This window comes from Eptatretus burgeri, chromosome 18 (assembly GCF_056783735.1).
Source record: "Eptatretus burgeri isolate ZD-2024b chromosome 18, Ebu_testis_v1, whole genome shotgun sequence".
In the NCBI taxonomy this organism is placed as follows: domain Eukaryota; kingdom Metazoa; phylum Chordata; class Myxini; order Myxiniformes; family Myxinidae; genus Eptatretus; species Eptatretus burgeri.
Window position 1 is genome coordinate 14,702,501 of NC_140978.1, and position 23,348 is coordinate 14,725,848.

Sequence of the window (23,348 nt, forward strand, 5' to 3'; positions counted from 1 at the left end):
CCCAAAATTGTGCAACGGAGCTCGGTTGCTCATGTGGAAGCTGATAAAAAAAATCTCATAGAAGCTACGATCTCCAATGGAGAGTTCTCAGGAGAAAAGGTGTTGATTCCCCATATTCGACTCATTCCCAGTAACTGTCCATTAAAATTCAAGCGGCTCCAATTCCCGGTATCTCGATCATTCGTCATGTCGATAAACAAGGCACAAGGACAAACACTGCACCAAGCAGGACTCTATCTAACCCAACCATGTGTTTCACGTGGTCAGCTTTATGTTGGATGCTCCAGAGTTTGGACTGGAACGAGTCTGTTCATATATGCATATGATGTACGAACCACGAATGTAGTATCCCTGGAAGTTCTCACATAAAATGAGCCTGATTCAATCAGTGAGTAACAAAGCCTCTAATGTCCAATCCGTCGAAGACGAGTATCCTGCTTGTTTGAAATATTAATTTACAGATACAAATTAAAACATTATACTTGGGGTTCCTATAGTGCTTTGAATTAAACAACCTTACCAAGAACGAAAAGAGAATGTGCCCTTCTGTTAAATATTTCAAATCAATGCTGCGAACTATTTATTAAAAAGTGGAGATGTTTGAGGCTCACTTCAGGCTGATTGCACATCTCAACTCTAATGTTTTTCTATGTCTCGTTTGCGGAACCACATTCCTGAGGCTGTTCAATCTACCCTTCCCTCCAGGGATTCAAACTGGTGGTTCACTACAATCTCATTTCATCCCCATCCTTACCCACAATCTTTTCTACACCAATTGACTTACCGAACCCAAGCCAACCCTCTAACTTGCAGGTTATTACGTTTCCTACACAGCTCTCTATCCCATTTTTCCTGTTCATTCCTTCCCTTGCTCATTGTGTCCAAATGTTTCCCTATTGCCCCAATGTCAGTTATTTGCCTCTCACCACCCCCCACCCCCACCCCCTCTCCTCACCTCATTCTTCCATGAGCCTCAATCTTGCATCTAAAGAAAATGAATTTATTCATTTTTACTCTTTAATTCGTTTTACCATGTTCATGTTTGTGTGGCCAACTTCCCACCTCAAAGCACCATTTTGGATATAAAGTAACCAGAGAGTTGGTGTCAAAGCCACCCAATGCTCGCCTGTTTATACATATATTGTTTTTAAAAGACTAGTCTAATAATATTATTTATAAAGCATTGTAGTGAAGTCTGATCCAAATAATTTTAACGCAATATATGTATTTGTATATTGTAATCAGTAAAAAAATAGTGTGGTAGATAAAAACATTAGAAAGTGAATAACTTGCACCAAAAACTTTAACATTTTCACGCTCACGCTCACGCCGGGGGTATCGCTATAGCTCTCTGTTCTTCGAACAGGCGAGCTAAAAATGTGTTGATACTGAATATAAAAGAGGAGCATCAACGTGAAAGTAAATGTTCCTTCCTTCTCTTAAGCGTCATTGATGTCTGTAAAACTAAGCGTGAGAGCCTTTTATTTTCTAAAGAGATTTGTTGTGTAGTTGTAAGACTTAATGCACACACATTAATCCAAATATGTGAAACAACATAGTACTTGACTTCAGACATACAGTCACTGAGCTTTGTGGAAGTGATGTAACTTCCGAAAGCACTCTGAGTACCGGCAATGCCATCTTTATGATGTCGCTTTGCTCTCCGCACTCAGCGGAGCAATTAAGGAGGAATTTCCTCCTTCCGAAAGATGCCAGCTGATTGCGTTTGTCCATGCTTTCACCTTGATTATATTTTGCCAACGTCTGGTACATTTTTTCCGTATTCACCACATCAAAGGAAATACATTAACACAATATATATTGAAGAGCCAAAATGTGGTACACAAGTCGTTAAATGCAGGATTTATTGTGAAGGTAATGTTTGTGGATATATTCCTATAATTCTGGGTTCATGTATGTAAAATAACCAATGATCATGAGGAACAGGTTTAAGTGGTTGTTACTATAGTGAGCTAAATAAAGTGTGTAAAATCTTATGTTGAACAACTTCATGATTTTTCATTTCACCAAAAGAGCTATTTGTAACCCCGATTGTAACCAAATGATTATAAATATATTTTGATATCCTGGTAGAGGAGCTTTTGGGAATATGACGGGCACAGGGATATTAACAAACAAAATAGATGAATTTTTATCAATAAAGGACTTAAAAAGTGAAGATTGTGCATGGGGAAGTGGGGGGGAGGAGAGGGGGCTTTCACCACACGACTGTATTGTATGTTTGGTTGAGTACATGTTAACTTGGTGGAGAGATACTTCTCTAGTAACACTATGCAGATGATTGCCCATCGGGAATGTGTTGAAGCCAGATTTACAGATTGCCCGAGTCACTGTTCTGTTCTTGCGTATGGCAGCTTGGCTGCCGGGTAGCTATCATTTCTTGGAAGCGTGACTGTGCCGCTGATGCTGTGCCCCTCTACCAGTACATTGGTACTCATTTGGCCGACCTCGGAAAGATGACAGGCTGAGTCAACCCCACCTGGTGTTAATTCAACAGAAACGGGGCTCAAACTCAGGACCCTAAGATGCTAAGCCAGCCACCCGAGCCACTAATCCAACACTAGGCTTATACTAGTCACTAACTAGGGCAAACACCAGAAAGCAATGAACAGTGCTCCGAATGCGAAAAATACAATAAAGCGAAAAACTAAACTAAGATACGCATAATATTTGACCATTCTGAAGTGCACCGAACAATACAACTTTATTTTATAGTTTTACTGGACTATATCTTTAGTATAGCAACTTTGGGCCAACCTTGGACAATCACATGACATTTACCCACAGTAGTTTCACTTACCTGAACTATGACTTAAGTAGAATAGTTTGCCCTGTCTTGTCCTCATGAATTAAACTCAAGTTTACTCGTATAAAAAACCTGTAACATACTCTAAGTACAGAGCGTCAGTGCTGCCGAAGCAGTTTTTGGCAAGAGTTGTACTGGCTGGTTTACCATTGCCTTCCCAGCGTTTTTTGTCCATCCTCTATCCTTTTCAAATGCTGAGTGTTAATCAAGGAAGCAGCACCTACCATTTTTAGCTCAACTGGAACAAAAATTGTTCAGGGGATGTATCAGCAGAGGACAGTGTCCATCAGTCAGGCAGTGCGTGAGTCAGTCAGACTGTGTGTAAACACTCGGATCTTCTCCGAAACTACACGCATTATCTCAATGAAACTTGACCACAACCTTCATCACCATTAATGGAATAAATTTTGTTCATTTCTTAAAAAAAAATCAGGGTCTAAAGGGGTCTGCCAGGGGTCAAAGTGGGTCCAGGTTTGACCCTACAAAATAGGTATTTGCTTTTTTCTTTGAAACGACACAAACAATTTCGATGAAACTTGACCACAACCTTCATCACACGTCATGCACTAAAGTTTTTTCACAGCATTCAAAAAAAAAGAAATCAGGGGTTTGTATCCCAAAATAGGTATTTACTTTCTTCTCCGTTACATATTGTGTGGGTCATCCATGCCTACCAGTGGTTCCCTGGTTCTACCAATAGCATTGCCCCCCATTTAATTTTTATTATTTTTTGTAAAGTCTTTGTTATGACTCAGTCAGGGTTTGAACCACGAACCTCCCAGACTCAGAATGGATGCTCCAACCATTATACCACTGAGCATAATTGGCTCAAAGAAAACTATGACAAAATATAATTTCACAAACACATCCTATGATTTGTACATTTCTCTTGGAGAAGGATTGCAAAAGCATAACAAATGTTTCTTTGTGGGATTCTAGGAGCTGTAATTGAATTTTTGAAACAAATATTGTTGTCGAAATTTGAACAACAGTTGTTGTGGAAAATGCAGTATTCATTACAAGGTAAGCATGCAGGAGTTGGGGTATAACTATAACTATAACTACACTTAGGTAGCTTCTTGCCTGTGAGTATTCATCTAACATCTATATTATAAAGCAGGAGTGTCTGTCTGCCTGTCCATCTGTCCATCGCAGAACTTCTTCCTCAGTTTTGGGGATAGCCCCGCCAAAACTTCTGTGGAACATTTTGGGGTACCAGCGGATGTTCGAAGGTGAGTGGGAGATTTCATAAATACTTCAATATAATTACGATTTTGAGTTTCGATCCTTGTGAAAATGTTCCCAATACGGATGTAATGTCAGAATGGCATTTCTCTTCGTTTACCTCATGAGTGTTTGTAATATTCTATTTTGTCATATTAATGGCATTGAATTAATTTGTGATTGAAATGATGCTGTTTGCAATGAAAATATAGAGGGATTGAGTTTGAAGGAGAACCTGGAAATATTGTGAGGGTTTCCACCTGTGATATTCACGGATTTGGCATTTGTAGATTCGCCATTGTGACATCATAAAAAAAATACTTTGTTTACATCACGAGTGTTTGTAATTTGTTGAATTATTGGTATCGTATTAATTTGTGATTGGAATGATGCTGTTTGAACGAAAATATAGAGAGGTTTGGTTTAAAGGTCATACGAGGATATTGTGTGAGGGGTTCCACCCGTGACATTCACAGATTCGACATTTGTAGTTCTGCCATTTTTTGCCCAAGCCCTTAACAAACTGGCTGTGCAGCCCCTCCCCTACATATCACGGGTACTTCGCTAGTAATTTATATTGATCACTTCCTGCAACATTAAGTATTGGTTCTTGCATCAACAAGCTCAAATAGAATGGAGGAATCTTTATTTATGTGGAAAAAGTTTTAGTAAATACTAATTAGCAAAATTAGGACCACTGGACATGTAGCTTAACTGGGCCCTGACCTAATGGTGTCACCAATATTTGGTAGCATTCTGACTGATGGGTGTGGAGAAGAAGATTTTATAAGGAATTTGTGTGACCGCCATTTCGACACACTTCCAGTAATGTGATCAGCGTGGCCTCCACAATTTAACATCATGACCGGGTCCTAATGTTGTAATTCAAATTTGGTAGCATTCTGACTGGTGTGTCTGGAGAAGAAGATTTTTGAAGGAATTTATGCGATTTTCACGAAAATTGACTAAGCCGGCCATTTTGACACACTTCCGGTTACATGATCGGAACGACTTCAGCAATTTAACATCCCTACCCTGGTTTAATGCTGTAATCCAAATTTGGTAGTATTCTGACTGGTGGATCAGGAGTAGAAGATTTTTGGAAGGCATTTTTGGGACCACCATTTTGACACACTTCTGGTCATTTTATCAGTATTGTCTCCCCACTTTTAAATCAGGACCCTGTCCTAATGTTGCAAACCAAATTTGGGAGCATTTTGACTGGGGGGGTCAGGAGAAGATTTTTTTGAAGAAATTTACTAAGTTGGCCATTGAAGTCATGTGACTGGAACGAGCTTTGCAATTCCTGTTAGCAGTCACAAGAGCAACGTGACTGCCAAATTTCAGCCAGATCGGCCCAATGGATTGGAAGGAGAAGTCGAATAAGGAGACAGACAGATTGACGTACAGACGGTGCGCGATGACAATACCTTATCTTGAATGTAAATTCCAGACAAGCTAAAAATTAAGTCGAAGTCCGACATTTTTGATATTTTCATAGCCCCCCCCCCCCCCCACCAATATGTGCACATTACCTGGCAATTCAGTTAATGGCCATGATGTTTACAGAACACCAGCATTTCCCATGCAATCATTCTGTGGAGAATATACTGGCTTATGTTTTTTTTCATTGCTATTACCAATAAAAACCATGGCAAGAATTTGGAATTACCCAGAGTTCCAGCACACAAAGACCTACCCTTTTGAATGGTACTGTGGAATATTGAACATCATTGTGAGCAGATGGGACACACCTGGTATAAAGTCCCTCCAAAGGATGGCGTTCTCATTGATGCAACTTTTTGCCTGTGATGCACCATGGTGACAGTTTATTGTCATGTCAGGAATTTAACCCAAATTAGACAGCTTAAAGATAAATACAATATCTCTGAGCTATCCTGTCAGCCTTACGCATGACCCAGTATTGAATCTTCAACACATCTGCAGATGGCTTTACATTATATGCTTTGGTTTTGATGAGTATTAATAGTGACATGCTTATTGTGAAGAGACCTTTGTGCTCAATTACAGTAGATGGTTTATACAAATTATGGAATCCATTCCATATGGAGTATAGAGTCATACAGTTGAGTTATGAAACACCAACTTTCTCCCAGTGATGGTAGACTGGCTACAATTTACCCAGCTGCCCCTGAAGTCATCACACTGCATTTTGTTGCAGAAACGTTACATTTGGATTCCCCAGATGAATAGACAGACAAGTACACCTTTAAAAAATCGTTTACTGGGCAGATATGAAGTCAGCATTCTGGGATCACAGAACACACACAAAGGTGTAAGGCACAGAAGATGCAAGCCTCAAGGGAGTATCAGATTTAGTGATTGCATTGGTGGAAGGTTTGGTGTGGAGATTGCATTGATGTAGAAATTTAAGAAAAGTTGAAAGAAGGCATTGGAGAAGGAACAAGAAATTAAATTTTGGCCAAAATAATAGAGTACTGATTTTGCCTGCATTCACACCTGGATTTCAGAAGGTGAGAATTTAGTCGGTACTGAATTAGCAGTGTTGATGCCTGCAGCACCAATCCATGTGACAAATTTGGCAGAATAGCTGAGGAAGGCAGTTGTGAAGTATAATGGAGCAATGAGATGTACTAATGAATCGGGGACACAGAGATTAATTCAAAACAAGTGTTGGAGTTTCCTGGTTATTTTTTGTGTGTGAAGATGAGATAGAGAAAACATTCTTTTCAATAGATCTGGTGAGGAAAAAAAGACAAACAAGTGGAGGTACATTGAAATTACACCGCCCCCATGCCAAATAAATAAATAACAAATCCTACAGTGCGTGAAATTTCCGGGGCTCCTTCGGTACCCGACGATGCCGCCATGCAGCACATGGAGACAGAATTGGGAGCGGTGTACAATAATTGATTGATCAATTGCATAATTAAAATAATTAAATAATAATCGTAAAATATTTAATTTCTTAATCACTTGGCTTATAATATACCAAAACCACAAATGTTTCTTCCAAATCTGTAACTTTATGAAAATTCATTCATTCATCAAAAATGAATAATAATTAATTGATTCATAAATAAATCAAAAATACCCTTTACAGCCAAATCACTTGTTCACTGTCATGTCCAAATATCAGCTTAATCACTCAAAAGGTGCCCGAGATATTTCCCAGATGAGAAATAAAATAATAAGTAATTAATAAATCGATAATAATTAAGTAATTACTGAATAAATTGTTTAATAAAAAAAAGTTAAAAAAAATATTGTTTTTGCCAAAGCACATCTTCACTTATGTCCCCAAATTTCAGCTTCCCACCTCAAAGGAAAGATATCACCCAGACAAACAAGAAAGAAAGCAAACAAACAAAACAAACGGAGTAAACACTGAGTACTCCCTTACTTCGGTGCCTGGAGATGACGTCATGCATCGCCTGGATATGGAATTGGGAAGGAGCAGTGCACAAAACCTGAATGCAGGAGGAAATGGAATCGAGTCAAAGGTTTCTATTAGTTGGTGGAGGCAATGGACATTGAAGTAGACCTCAACCGTATTGTAGTCGCCGCAGTCAAACCGCTGAATATACCAAAAAGACAGCTCTGTTAACACAAGGTGTCATAAAACAAATTCCTTCCTCCTTTAATACAAGCACGCTTGCCAAAATGAGGCCTGCTAGATTATCTGGATCGTGGGTCATTTCTCTGCCAGCACCTTGGGCATTAATTATTCAAAGTAGTTTCAGCAGATGTAGCTCTGCATTGGCAGTCATATCATAAGAAGGTATTTAAGCCATTGTTCCAAGAATAATTACATTTCTGTGACGACCCCAACTGCAGTTTGGCTCCTTTTAGACCCAATCGAGATCAGTTCTTTCCCCGACAATGTGCGAGCTGAATTGATTGCGCTGCTGGTGGTTTTTATTTTTTTTTATTTTTTAAGGTAGTGATAGAACTGAATGATTTTCTCAACCAAGCAGAAAAGCTTAATGGTGTCAGAGTTCTGGCACACAGGTGGTGAGCATAATGGCGAAAGGATTGAAGGGTTTGACTCTCAATTCTACCATTGTCATTATTAATTGTATCGTCAATCCTTGTCTTGCTAAGAAATATAAAATAAAATCACACTATAATCATCAAAGGTGCTTATTTGGTGTTACATTGCCTCGTCGAGTTTTGAGCCCGACTTGTTTAAACGCATCATTTGGATAATGCAGAGGAAGTGTCTCCACGAGACTTTGATTTTCGCCATCGAACAAGCCAGAGCACGTAACTTATTGCCTGGAGAGCAGGCAAGGGTCCAGGAAAGATGAATGACTCCGTGGGTGTGCTGCCACAGAAACATGCCTGTTTGGTGCGTCTCCTTCGGCTGCATACGATACGTAATAGGTCTACATTAGTTCTCAAAACTATGTCTACTTGGCATATGAAAAACATTCTCTGCTCATCAACTCTGTGAGGAAGATAAAGATTGCTGGATGATGTTGTGTTGCACAAATTGGATCTTTAGGGACCCTGTTTCTCTTCGCATCGGTGGCCAGCAATAATGTATGAACAAAGGAATCCTTACAGGCTTTTTGAATATAATAGCCTTACAATTCACCAGACAGTATAGCTCAGCTGATGTTGCCCTGTTTATTAAATAGGCATTCTTATTCATAGAAGCCATTTTAATGCGTCTCAAATGAAGAAGTGAAAATTAACCAACATCACGTCGCACTCATTTACGACTCTTAAAAACTCCGAGTGGTACCGAGACAGCAAGCGCTTCATCGGGATTGGCTGAAAAGAAGGGAAGAGAGCTTGTGATGGCAGAGAATCTTAAGATGCAATGGGAAATGTGTCATCATTTTGTCATCAATTTAGTTCCACATCTCTGAAAGATTCACAATGACTGAAATGCAACACACATTAGACAGCGGCGGATATCTGCGAACGTTTGACTGTCCTCTCATTTGCGACTTTCCACTCAGGAATTGCTTACAAGCAGGAAAATGTGAATCATATTCCATAATGGAAGCACGTCAATGTGCGCCTGTCTTCTCACACATGTACCAGCACAATTTGCAGGAACTCACAAATCCCGCCCCAATGCGATATGGATAAGCGCTGACTCGAGCCTTAACCCTAAGCCACCGTTTCACTTGGACTTGCCTGCACGATGATTTATTGAATTCATCTCCAGCACAGGCTCCACAATTCCCTGACCCAGCAACCTTATTAATATGGTACAGTGTGAGTAGTTAAAGTGTTAGTAGAGATAATCTGACTGCGCATGCTCCCTTCTTCACTCTTCCAATAATGCTGTATTTTTACTCCTTCCAAATATTATCAAGGCATTCATGAGTTGTGATTGTTACGTTCCTTGTTGTCCCAGAAAATGTTCTCCGCAGTGAATATTTCTGATTTTTTTTTTTTTTAATGATGATTTCATTGAAACTTATTGAATCTGTCAGTTAAATTATTGTGACATTGGTGAAAAATGTATAAAAAGGCAAGGGAATTGCAGAGAATTGAATGATGCAAGGCATGAAAGCCATCCACTTCGAGTATGTGCGACCGCAATTGTATGCAGACGACAGAATGAAAAGCAAAAAAGGCCATTAACTCCGTATAATGAATTCGGGATTTAAAAGACCTCTGTTGACATGTTGTGTTTAAGTGAGTTAAATGTAACCCAGACTTAGCTCTTACATCTTCCTGCAAAAAGTTTTGCACATAACTATGTCATTAGTATATATATATATATATATATATATATATATATATATATATATATATATATATATATATATATATATATATATATATATATATATATATATATATATATATATTTCTGTGTGGCCAAAAATTAACTGGAACCCGCTCTTACTCTGCCACCAAATTTGTTTGATAATGTAAGTCCTCACTCGAAGCCAGCTGCATTTAGGTATTCATTTTAATTGCATTGCATGGCTGTCTGGAGCAGTGAAATCAATTACAACATGGCATTCCAGTCTCTTCGTATCCTCGGAACAGTCATGAAAGATTCGGAGGGGGGCTTTGCCTGAGACATTTTGTGTTGGGATGCAGTGTATAAGCCACCATTGAAGAGTAGGACAGAGCAGCATTCTAACAAAAGCACAAAGCCCTGCTCTGTGCTGCATGAGTCACAAGCTCAATGCTGCGAATGACAACGTCAGAGTACAGAGCCAACACATGGTCCTCCGCACCGAGCTGGCATCACATCCCTGAAGCCTTCTTCTGCTTCCACTTCTCCCACTCTACTCCATTTCCCTGTGCACTTATCTCTTTAAATTTCAGTCTTTATATTTCTTCTTATAACATTCAATTTCTTGCATAGACTGTTGATGTTATTCCTATTGTTTGCTCAATTCAATGGATGCCGACCAGTATGCTAACTAAATTCCACATCTCTGCTGCTGTATCAACAACTGTTCCTGGTCTGGAACTGTCTTGAGCTAAGCATATCCATGAGTTTCTTCCAGTGAAATGGATTGAGAAGAAAACAAGAAGGGCATTCGGTGAAGCATATACCTCGGCCAAGCAATACATGATCCACAAGACCATATCGGGCCCAGTACATGTTTGAAATATCGTGCTACTTATCGGTTTTGGCCCCATATCTCAGTGATGAAGAATCACTTTCAAAATTAAATAATTCTCGAATCTGGATCCGGATTCGGATCTTCACCTAAATCTAATCAGTACATTCTTCCCACACACCCAACCTGTCCACAAAATTTCATCTGAATCTGTCTACAACTTTTTGAGATATCCAGCATACAAACAGACAGACAAACAAACAAGCAGTCATAGATGGGTACTTACGAAATAGTCAACTTGACCTCTGACCTTGTCTAATAAAAGCTGTCTCTCGAGAAGGTAGCGACGCAAACCAGAAGTTTCTACGATGATTCTGTACCAAACCATCAAAAATCGAATATTTGACCTCACTGTGACCTTGACCTTTGACCGATTTTGACCAAAATCTAATCAGCACTAGCTATCACCCTCCTGAATCACATGGTGTAATTTGACATTGGTAGCTTCTTCCGTTCTCGAGTTATCGTGCCTACAAACAAACAAACACACAAACACACAAACACACAAACACACAAACACACAAACACACAAACACACAAACACACAAACACACAAACACACAAACACACAAACAGATGACGGAAGTCATCAATATACTTACGAAATCTAAAGATTTCGTAAGTAACAAACAGGGGTGAAAACTTCACCTTCAGCGGCAGAGGTAATAAGCCAATAATGAATGAAAACATTTAATTAAATATTCTAGGGTTATGGAACGCTGGGGGCTTGGGAGGGGGAGGGAGGAGGTTTGTACACTATATTTTATTTTTGATTAATTTCTTGGGAATTCACTCCAAACACAATGCCATAGATGGAGTGAAAATGAAGGAGACCAAATTTTAAAGGTTGAATCCTCAATAGCATGTGGAACCCATGCATGACTCATAGTCTGGCAGAAATATATTTCTTGCCTCGGCTCCCCCTTCCCCCTTCCCCCCTCCCCCATTTATCCAAAGCATGTGCTTTTGCTTATGTAACAGCTTTAGTGCATGTCCTCTTTTAACACACCAAATGGACATACATAGTCAATGATTTATCCACAAAACCAAAGTGCAGTGGTGGTTGACATTTACATATGACGGAAGCATTTGCCCCTGTGTGTACATGCACGCAGGCATAACATTGATGTTTCAGGGTGGAAATAAATGCCCACCCCTCAAACCCCAACAATTTAGGATATAACCTTAAAAGCCATATTATACCACACCCAACCCAAATGGGAAATCGAATGCTATTCAAAGCATATTTGGATGTCTCTGAGAAAGTGTTAGGAATTCCATACACAACTAAAGGGAGAAAGAGCAGAGACCTTGGACAAAGCTTTTTCATTCCGCCAAAACAATGCATGACCCCACATAATGTGTGTGGAAATCCCTCTAATCCTTCATTACTGCCGCATGGCAATCTGAAAAGCCGCCTGGGGAAAACATGCACGTTGGGTGATGAAAGTCCCCAGAAAGAGGTGACACGTTATGGATAGTGCCTGGATGCTTGACAACCCCTGAGATGCCTCTGCCCATCTAAGGCCAGTGCACCCCAGAGATACGTATCCCTCATGAGGCCTACTTCAGTGGGAAAGACACAGCTGTGAGGGTGGTGTTGGTCACCTTGTGAGAAAGCACCTTTTGCAATCAATGGAGAATCTTTCATAATGCCTTAAATGCAGTTTAACAAATCGGAGCATCTCCTTGTGATGTGAGAATGATAATTACACTCATGTGTGGCTTGGTGAAGACCACACTCCATGATGTGAACATTCACCTGAGCTCAGCTTTCTTGATGGCTCATCAGCATATTGAGCGCTGCATGAACCGAAATCAAGTGACAATGCATTGCTGAAAACAATAATAATCAGGTAGAAATTGAGCAAAGTTATTTTGCTTTGTGTTGTTGGAACGGCCGGCAACTGGTCGGCTAATTTGACACACTAGATTTTGGTATGCAGCATCAGTGCTGGACCACGGATGGTTTTTGTCGGTTATTTATTTATTTCAGTGTCGATTCAAGGTAAATTGTCTGTGAGCACATCCTTCAGCAGATGCAGCTACAGTTGAGAGTTCATTTGCAGCAAATGTACATTTTCTTTATGGCTGGGTTGTCCAATTATCTCTGCATCCCCTATTCCTCATCATCATTATACGGTGTAACTGTACTTGATACCATGCATGAGCTTCTCGATAATAGTATTGACCAGTTATGCTTCTCATTTCTGCCAATACCACTTGGGACACAAATTTCAAAGGCGAGTTCATCGTCCTACCACTTCTTCAACGCCGCCAATTAATCTCTGCTTCTTGTTGGATTTGCCAGGGAAAGCTTTCGAAAGCTCTTGGTCAGGCCTGATCTTGGTCAGGTCAGCCCAAGACTTTCATGATCAGGCTGGTCAGGCCTGATCTTCGACTGAAGGTGACAGGGATTTGTAATTTGGAAAGGGTGTCTGCGACAACTCGCATTCTCTTCAAAATGGACACCGTGAGATGTTTAATACCCACCAAGCAATGCTAACAGACAGATCCCCAACTTAACATCCATCCGAGGGCCTGCGCACCTTGTGAAGCAACTCCCCACCTCTGAAGCACCCGATAGTTTATAGTCAGGCCAAAAATCAATCCCAGACTAAACAATTTAAAGGTACAGTAAGTGCACTACCGAGCTTTGTGCCACCCTGTCAGACTCAATGCTTTGTTTACTTTGAAGTACAGGCTGGTTATATTGATGATGGTAATTGGTATTATTCTTGATGATGTTGTTGTTGTTAATCTATAATCGTAGCCACAATGGAGAACACAATGGCCTACTCTTGTCCAAAGATATGTGGGTGCTTAATATCCCTTGATCTCTATGAATAATATTATTACTGAACTGTAATACTACTACTACTACTAATTTTTTTTAAATAATAATAATGATGAGATAATTTCAAAAATTACACAACGCTGTATTCCGAGTGAAGGGTAGCGTTGAAGGCAGAATGAGAGAAAGGAGAAAATAACAGGATGAACAGCATGCGAGTTGCCCCAGTGCCTGATAAAATCAGGTGAGGACAGAGGGGGCAATGGAGAACAGTGCTCCAAGTAACAGCGACTCCAACATTTTGAACACAGGACTGACAGACATGTATCACTTTGCCCCAGTGTGGGGCCCCTCACAGTCCTAATTGAAAGAGAAAACTACAAAGCTGCGGCTCTGGCTAAGCACTGAGCAGTTTAATAAGAAGATCAAATGTGCAGTATGCTTTTAACTGGAGCTACAGAATGAAATAAATGAGGCATCCGTCATTTCTTCTCCAAGGGATGCTTGCTGTTAAAAGCTGGTGACTGCATGAAGACAGGAACACCCCACCCCACCCACCCCCACCTCTCCCTACCCACACCCCCAACACACGCACGCACACTCAACCCTCACAGTGCATCATAATAACGTTGTGTCATACAATGACCTCATCCATGGAACCGAGTTTACAAAAATCATGTACAGCCAGCCCTGACAAAAATGATCATTTCACACCTTTCTTGAGATTTGGTAATCGTTCCAAAGAGTCCAACTTCCCTTGTAACGATATCTGGTTGGAAGATGGCAATTTTGAGTGAATAATCAGGAGGAATTAGATTGCCGCTCACAGACAGTGCTGCACAATGCATCATGCCCGTAATTGTGCGGTGTGCGTTTTAACAAATCAGTTGCTTCATTTGCTTGCATTTACTCTTCCTTGCATCACACCACACAAGGAAGATGGTTTCAGAAATAAAAAAATAAATTACAAAGTGAAAACAATGCTCATTCAAAATACTTTTGTTCCCTGCTGGTTGGCTGCAATCACAGCTGAGGATGTAGTAAAGAGTAAGAGAATGCAATTAGGATAATGTGTTTTGGTAGGCTTGCACGTTTAATTGACACTTCAGCCAAAATATGTTGTCCTAACAATTCCGGCCAGATTATTTTTCATCTCGTCAATTCTGCTGCCATCGTGATTTATATAAAATGCCTGCGAATTTGAACCAGCACCTGGGAGAGCAATCGCGTATAGCTTGGTGGCAGTTTGTTAAAATATGGCTTCACGATATTGTAGATGCGCTTTTTAGGATGCGCTTCGTGTCGTGAGAAGCGTTATCCATCCGAGTGCCGGTGGGAAAGTAGGTACAACGTCTTCTGCGAAGCTCCCGGGCATCATCGCAGAGTTTTTTTTTAATTCTGGGAACGTCATACGAATACACAAAGAGCAAGAAAGAGGACATCATCGGTGTGGGATCATCGCTGACTTAGGGATCATTGTGGATGATCGTGGGCCAAAGGATGATCATCAGTAGTGCAGGGATGATCATTAAGGGTGTGCATTATCATCGCTGGTATGTGTTATCACAGGTGTGCATTATCGTCACAGATGCTGGTGATCACCATAGGTAAGGGTGATCACTGCCGATTGGTGTGACCATTGTGGGTTCTGGTCATTATAACGGGTGTGGAGGATCATCGTGCGAGAGGGTTATCATCGCAGGTGTGGAGAATCATCACATGTGCATGCATCGCGGGTGTGGGTGATCATCGTGGGTATCAGTAATCAAGTGGAAACGATTGTGGCAGGGAAGATCACTGGAGAGAATCATTGCTGCAGTCGGAGATCATCGTGGCAGTCGGAGATCATCATGGGTAGGGATCATCGTGTGCAGTGTTATTATGGGCACGAGATCATTCCATGATGAGACAAACAACGAACCAAGATGGTCTCGCCTTGCGCCAAGCAAACCTTGCTTCACAAAACATCGTCGATCGTTTGGCAGGCGAGTCGATCCAAATCTCAAGCTCTCGTTCATTTGTAGTGCAGCCACAATGCCCGGTGCAACATTAAAGAAGTCGCTGAGTAAACGCGCATTAGTGGGGAATGAAAAGGTATGCGCTTGCCAGTGTGCTGGATTTTTTCCCCCCACTTTCTCTTCTCTCCGAGCGTTTAATAGATAGCCGTCTGAGCTTCCCCATGGGGGTAATGACGCGTCTCCCATGCAACCTGCGGAGAATTTGCGGGTAGCAGGAGCGGGAACTCATTACCGGCTGCTGACTCTGCGGCAAAATGCCCTGCAGCCTCGGGCCAGGACGAGCGGACGAGACGGGGTTCGGTCTGTGACTACCAGAGTCACCCTCATCCTCAACCCAAATTCTCTGGGGCTTCAAAAAGCACTCCAGTCAACTCTGCATCTCATTCGCAGTGTGCCGCATGGGGACATAAAAGAGGTAATAGATACGAGTACCATATGGGAGAGATGGACATCCATTTTTGGTATCCTTAAGGAAAGCCCATAACAAATATATATATATATATATATATATATATATATATATATATATATATATATATATATATATATATATATATATATTTGTGTGTGTGTGCCTACTATTTATTTTACTTTATGTACAATAATTCGACATAAATTAATATAAAAGTTGCCTTCTTGCCATTTAGACAATTAAAATCATGTGCCGCCAGGAACACGGGGTGTGCGTCATATACACATTCACTTCTGATCCGTCTCACCTGGGTTTGAATCTCGGCTCAGCTACAAACTGTCAACCCAGTGTTTCACAAGCAGGCAGGGTGTTGTATCAATGTTTGTGCGTCGTCCCCCGAATGGACGTTAAACTTGCTGTCCCATCTGCTAGCATTTGGTTGTGGACATTAAAGATCCCAAGGTTTCCTTTTGTGAAGAACAGACGAGTCATCGCCGACACCCTGGATAAATTCCAAATCCCTTTCATTTTTCTTGGAACATCAGACCTGATCAGCCTGCTCGTGAAAGTCGCAAGCCAAAAACTTTCCCCAGTTGACCCCACGACGAGGTGGGAAAGATTTGGGCAGTTAACGAAGAGGTAGTCGTGGATAATTCAAACCATGCACCTCTAAAGAATAACCTTTATTCTGCTGCTTATGTAATGCTCAGACTTCCTTAAACATCCTTGCATTAATACCCACGAGTCTCCCACTGTAGGCCTCCAATGGAAAAAAAAATATATACATGAAGCACAATTCATTATTTTTCCTATGGAGGTGTGCCAAATACCAGCTTTATATTTGTGATCCGATGGACACAAGTTTCCATCTTATGAATAGCTTTATAAACAATGGCTCGTGGATCACAATTTAACAAGGACAAACATGCAGTACATGTATAGATCTGAAATCTTGAAACACGTCGACAACTAATGAGGAACAAGTAGTATTTTTTTTTTTTCATCGACAATCACACAGTTTCAAATTACTTTTATTTAATTTTTCTCCCTCGCTCCTCACTGCACCCTTGACAACGTGAAAAGAGCACTCCTTGGATTTGAAGAGAGCTGTTGCGCTTAATTTAGACACATTTTCTGCAGCAGTGTTAACTTATGCATACCTTCTTGCGACATAATCTGGACTGATTAAAGAAATCGCGACAGCAATAGCAGACAGCGTGAAAAGAGACTACAAGCGTTGGGTTTGAAGGCTGACGGGGAAATCGATTGTCTGCGCAAGTCTCTCAAATGCTACTTTGATTAAAGGATCTACTGTCTGCTCTCGAATGTGCCACACCGCTGCTGCCATTTTAAAAAGGTAACTCATTACAGCCTGTTATCCACATACTCAAACGAATGAATCTCATGGAGAAGGGCTCAGAATGATGGAAGAATGATGTGATTAAAAAAAAAAAAAAAAATCCTGACAAAACTTTCAAAAGTAATTGGATTAATTGTAGAATCGCAGTTCCTGCGGCCGTGTCAAACATTGCTTATAGATGAGTCGTAATCCAATTAGAGTACATTTTAATTGCGACTACACCGGTTCGCAAATCTTGTACGGATGGTGTTATCACAAAAATATTTTATCTTCTGCCTTCCATCTACCCGTTCGCTGAGCTCTTCAAGCGTTCATCCTGCTGTCATCCTTCTTCCCCAGGGCGTGGCGCTGGGAACGAGCAAATTGCCAGAACCACCAAAGGTCCATACAATTTGATCTCTTTGATCCTATCTGTTTTATCCCTGCCTTCGGTTTGACAGATCTGTCTTTAATAATGTTGCTGCTGAATTAAAATTGCGCAAATTAACCGATTAGCCATGGTATTTGCTCAGAAATATTTTTGTTCGAGTCCATCAAAGGTATGGAGGATAGGTTGATGTTACTCATGAATCTCGACAGAGAAGCAAAGAAAGCTCAATTCATTTCTATGTTTGAAGCCATGCATGAGGTGCTGTGATGGCATTGCCTCCAAAGTTGTGGCGAAGCAAATTAAATGTGTAGTTTTCTTCTTCAAAGTCCATCTCTGCCACACCCTAATGAAATCACTCGTATGCTATGTGGCATTCGAGTCGGTAACTTTTTTGAGCCAAGACAAGGAATTGGACACACTTTTAGGTCATAATACCGAAAATACTGTTAATAAATGTGATCAAGACAACATGTGAGAACCAATGAGAATGCATTAGCAATGATAATGGGAATGCCACGTACCGGTCTTGGATATCTTGGCAAGGTCTTGCTGTTTCCGGCACCCCCATTGCCTCCACTTTGTGAGCTGCATTCATTCTCTGAATGGCTGCAATGTTCTGAACTGATAGACGAACGCTTGGAGGACATGCAATCAGCTGCAACACTGCCTGCACCACCACTGCCCACGAATGTGTTGGCCACTGGCAGCTCTTGGATGACGCCATATTTCTTGCTGCCGGTTGGGGTTTGCTGCGTGGCAGGGAGGGTAACAGGTGCGACTGGTGATGTAGATCGGTAGTGCCGAGCCAGATCTGGGCTTTCAGCACCACCTGCCCCTACTGACTTGCTGGGGGTTGGTTTAAAGGTAGAAGCAACTCCATCCCCACCACCACTACTCAGACCATAAATGGGACTGGGTGCATCTGACTCATGACCCCAACTCATTGCTTCATTGATTGTCTGGTAGGTAGAATCATCTGAATTATTTGTCGCCTCAATTGCAATGCTAAAAGGAGCACCATTGGCTTGTTTTTTCTTCTTTTTCTCACCCTTCTTGTTGTTCTTACAGTTACTTACATACTTATTCTCCTGTGTTGGTGATAGCCATTCCTGCCCACCATGCTTCCCACGACCTATCACACCACCACCACCTTTCTGCCGGTTGTAGTAACAACGATGCACAAGCACCCCAAGAGGCACAATCAGGAAAACACCAAGGATGCCAGCAAGGACTGCAGCAATAAGCAATACCTTGCTGTCTTCTTGATTTCTTCTGCCAAAGCCTGCTACATCAGTCTCTATTGGGGTCTGCAAGCTGCCTAAAATGAGCAATTCTACATACGTTGCATTGTCTAGAGTCTCGTTTATGAACAGATGCACCATGACTACTGCATGATTCTGCAACGGCGAACCTGTGTCACTGACACGCACCACAAGCCGATGGAGGCCATAGTGATCTCTGGCCAGAGGCTCAATCAATGTGATGTTTCCAATGATTGGATTAATGCGAAACAGTCCATGTGGATTTCCACCAACTATCCCGTAGCGAAGTTGTGCATTCAACTCAACATCATTGTCCACAGCCATGACATCTGCCACTTTAGACCCAGGTGGTGTGCTTGGAGGCAGAAATATATAGGTGCTATTTGATAGGGGGAGGAGCACCGTGGGTGCATTGTCATTCATGTCCATCACGTGTATCACCACCTTGACAGTGGATGACCAAACCGGTTCACCTGTGTCTGATGCCTGCACCTCAATGACGTAGTAGTGCCTCTGTTCTCGGTCCAGTGCAACGTTGGAGCGTATCATGCCAGAGTCTTCATCAATGCTGAAGTGGCGTCTGTCATCATTTCCCAGGATGGATAAGCGCACCCGACCATTGTCCCCTTCGTCAGCATCAGCAACCGTAACCATACCCACAGTACTATGCTTGGGAAGGTTCTCATGAACATAGAAGTCAAACTCTGCGAGGCTGAAACGTGGTTTATTGTCATTCACATCCAGCACATTGACGACGACAGTCGAATTTCCCTCCAGACTAGGGACACCTTGATCCTTGGCCACTACTGTGAACTTGTAGTGAGAATTCTTTTCCCTGTCGAGAATATCAGTTAGTGTTATTATGCCTGTTGAAGGATCCATAAGAAACATAGCAGGTGCATCTGATCCAAGAGAGTATATGATATCTGCATTCCGCTCAGTGTCTCTGTCTGTCGCACTGAGTGTCACAAGGTGTTTCCCAAGAGCATTATTCTCTGGCACAGAAACTTCATAGAGAGATTCAGTAAAAACAGGTGCATTGTCATTTACATCATTTAATCGAACTGTAACAGAGGCTGTTTTGGCAAGACTTGGAACTCCAGAATCCATAGCTACAACCTGCACAATATACTCATTTTGTGTCTCATAATCCAACGTCTCCTTTGTCTCAAGCAGATATTGGTTGGGGTATGTCAACTTTTTCAGCTGGAAAGGGACGTCTGCATTATTGATGTAACATGTCACTGCCCCATTAGCACTGACATCAGGGTCAGACACTGAGATGAGTGCCACAGGCAGGTTGACGTGCGCTGCCTCAGAAATGTATATGATGCCATTGATGGGAGCGACTATGTCTCTGATCTCTATGGAGGGTGGATTGTCATTCACATCTGTCACAATGACACTCACAGTAGCAGTTGAAGGAATCGGTTCAGGGCCCTTGTCTGTGGCGAGGACAATCAGGCGATAAACAGGACCCTTCTCACGATCTAAAGCCCCATTGACTGTGATGAGACCACTTGAAGGGTCCATCCGAAAAAGACGGTGTGCTGCAAGAGCAGAAGTACCACCCGGTCCGTGAAAGTGGTACACGACCTCGGCATTTGTGCCAAGGTCTTGGTCGGTCGCGTGCATCCTCACAACAGGCGTGCCAATTGGAGAGTTCTCTGGTATCTCCACACTCACCTCAGACTGGTCAAAAACTGGGCTGTTATCGTTCACGTCAGTCACATTAACCATAAGCACTGCAGTGACAGATCCTAATGGAGACCCACCATCTTCAGCTCGGATGCGCATTTCATACTTCTGTCGCTGCTCTCGATCCAAGCTTTGGCGAACTACCAGATAAGGAAGTTTCTCACCATCCGCATTCTCTTTGACACTCAGCTCAAAAGCGCTCTCGGTGGCCATGTCTGGAGGTGGAAGTAGCTCGTAGCGACGCACACCGTTCGAGCCACGGTCAGGGTCTATAGCCGGGGGAATTGCAAAGCGCTTCCCGGCCATTGCATTCTCAGGCACGGCAAGTGTGAGAACAGGTTCTTGGAAAGCAGGTGCATTGTCATTGACATCTTCCACAGAAATTCGTACCTCAATGAGCTTGAAAAATGGTCCTGGTTTGACCGAGAGCACGCCCAGTTGGATGTTAAGTGAGCAGTCAACATCGACCAAGGCATTAGGGCACAGAGCCTCGCGGTCTATCGTGTGTGCAGACGTGTAGAGCTCACCTGTGTGGCTGTCCACACGTACCAGCGGGGGAGTTGTATCAGGTGCTGTGGATGCCATAAGTTTGTACGTGAGATCTTGCTCATAGTTGTTCAGTCTGAGATCCAAACTTGGGTTTCCAATAAATGTATCTTTGGGAAGCTCTTCTGCAATCCGGTAGCTCACTTTGAGCTCTTCCGCGAGCGATGCAACAAACAGCAACAGTGGAGGCAGTAGGAAACGTGAGGTCTGCCCCCGCTGCAGCATCCTCGCCAGCTCGCTCGCTCACGCCAGTGGCTCAGCTCCACCGCCAACACATCAAGCCACAATGCAGTAGATTCCAGAAGCGAGGAACCCTGCTCGCAAGAAGGCACAAAGTGCAGAGAACTATTAGCATGTGAAAGCATCGCGGGAAATCAAACTCTTACCCAAGTTTACGCCCACCTCTTTCAGTCACGGTCAACTGACACGTCCAACAAGCACCGTGCATGGCCAAGTTATAAACTTTACAGCCACGGTTATTTGCCTCAGCACGGAAAGGGCGCAACGCCCGTGGAAGCGCACCACAAGACTTCAAATTCTGGGTTGGCTTTAATCCCATTTGGACAAATCTCAACATGCGTATTGTACTCTTTTTAACAGTTGAAACATTCCCTTGGAGGTGATATATCTATAAAACATTAAAGGAAACAAAATATAACATAAAAAGTCTGCCTTGAGCGACTGTTTCTTCTCTGTTGTGTCTCATCAAAGAGGTCGGTATAACATTTATTAGGTTCAGTGGCACAATGAAAAGGAGGGGGCTCAGGGGGTCTCCAGCCTCCCCCCTCGCACCCTTAGCCATTGACGTGATTACAGTTTTGATAATCCGCCCGCACAGCGGAAGACGTGTGTGTGTGTGTGTGTGTGTATTCAGGGCATAACTTTTTCTTTGAAGCACTTGAGTTTTTGTCATCAAATTGTTAACAAACCTTAATTATGAGAATATGGAGAGCACCAATTAATAATCGCACTCTCACCCCGACACCTTGATTTTGTACTGCAGTATTTTCTCTGTACCTCTGCAACTTGGCAGGTAACCCTGAGCCCCCTCCGAAGGGAAATTCTGTTTGTGCTCCTGATGGGGTTATAACGCTACTCTCCATTAATATGCTTCTCTGGCAGCAAGATCGCTCATCGCAGGTACAGGGAGAAGCTGCAGTGGGAGCACTTGGTGAAAGAAGTTGGCGATTCCAGGCAGGCGGCGTGTTATCATCGAGTGGGGACGATCGGTTCAAATGACAGGACGAATTGCGCGCTTCCGAAGACCGTGGGCAAGCGACTTGGAGGCAGTACTGTGAGCGCTGCCGTCGAGTGGACGGATCGATGCGTGCGAAGCAGTCGAATCTGCAGCGATCGCGAGCTAAACACTAAACACTGCGGCCGACGGCCAAAAACGTGAGTGGTGCCCTTTTATTGCGCCCATGGAACTGAACCAAGGCGGCAAATTCTCAACGATATTGCACAGTTGGGAAAATGTTGAACGAAATCCACCAGATGATGTTCCACCGGAATGGACCCGTATGCGTGCTGCAAGGAGACGCACGATTTTATTTTTTTTAAATTATTATTATCCTTTTTTTTTCGGATCAAACTACCTCGATCGCGCAAGTGACGGCTCGAAAAAGATTTCTGCTTTCTTACTACACCGTAAAGATAAACTTGCAAACACGTATCGGTGTTAGCAGACATCATGTAAAAACGGTCTACCTTCCGAGTGCTGACGTTCGAGGTCGTGGCTGCCTTGCACTCGCTTGATCTCAACCGCCGAGCAGGCAAAGATGCATTGGAGCACCGACGATGGGAACGTGCTTCGGTGAAGTTTCCAGCCTGGAAAGCTTCCTTGCAGGCGAGTCCGGGAGAAGCGCACGGAGTGCTAGACCATCGCTCGCTCGGCTCCCGTCTCGTATGCGCCACGGGTGGTTGGCCGGTTCGGCGTGCCTCGAGCGCATGGGGTCGGGCGTATGAAGGGGCGTGTCTGGTGGGCGTGGCTTCATGAGCAGGCAGTGATCAGACGGCGAGCCGCACCTAATCACCCAGCACGTCGCGCGCGCTCGCTCTGTACTTCATTCATTTGTTCGGTCTTTGGGGCGGAAACATTTGCACGAACGCAATGACGCACTCTTCGGAGCCACTCCCCTTCCATGTCCCGCCAAAGCCCGGCGCGGTGCTTGCTGTGGCTGTGGTGCAGCGATCGTTGGCTCGCTGCGTTCGTGTCTTGCTGGTGTTCAGGTTTCCAGGGGAGAGTGCCGT

At 42.7% G+C, this 23,348-nt stretch overlaps 1 protein-coding gene across 6 annotated transcripts in view; it reads right to left on the minus strand.

Moving 5' to 3' along the window:
• LOC147008638 (protocadherin-9-like) overlaps nucleotides 1-23,146 on the minus strand; it is a 252,420-nt gene extending 229,274 nt beyond the window's left edge. The window contains exons 1-4 of one of the 6 annotated variants that reach the window (XM_085864061.1): nucleotides 22,806-23,146; nucleotides 18,114-21,412; nucleotides 7,437-7,503; nucleotides 6,384-6,771 (exon numbers count right to left, since the gene is read on the minus strand). In XM_085864061.1, coding sequence (XP_085720187.1) covers nucleotides 6,695-6,771; nucleotides 7,437-7,503; nucleotides 18,114-21,323 — 3,354 coding nt within the window. In that variant the 5' untranslated portion in view covers nucleotides 21,324-21,412; nucleotides 22,806-23,146 and the 3' untranslated portion in view covers nucleotides 6,384-6,694. Of the gene's footprint in view, nucleotides 1-6,383; nucleotides 6,772-7,338; nucleotides 7,504-18,113; nucleotides 21,413-22,805 lie in introns of those variants that run through there. The other 5 variants (XM_085864060.1, XM_085864057.1, XM_085864056.1 and 2 more) reach the window with 5 other exon arrangements.
• Between the last annotated feature and the right edge of the window lie 202 nt (nucleotides 23,147-23,348).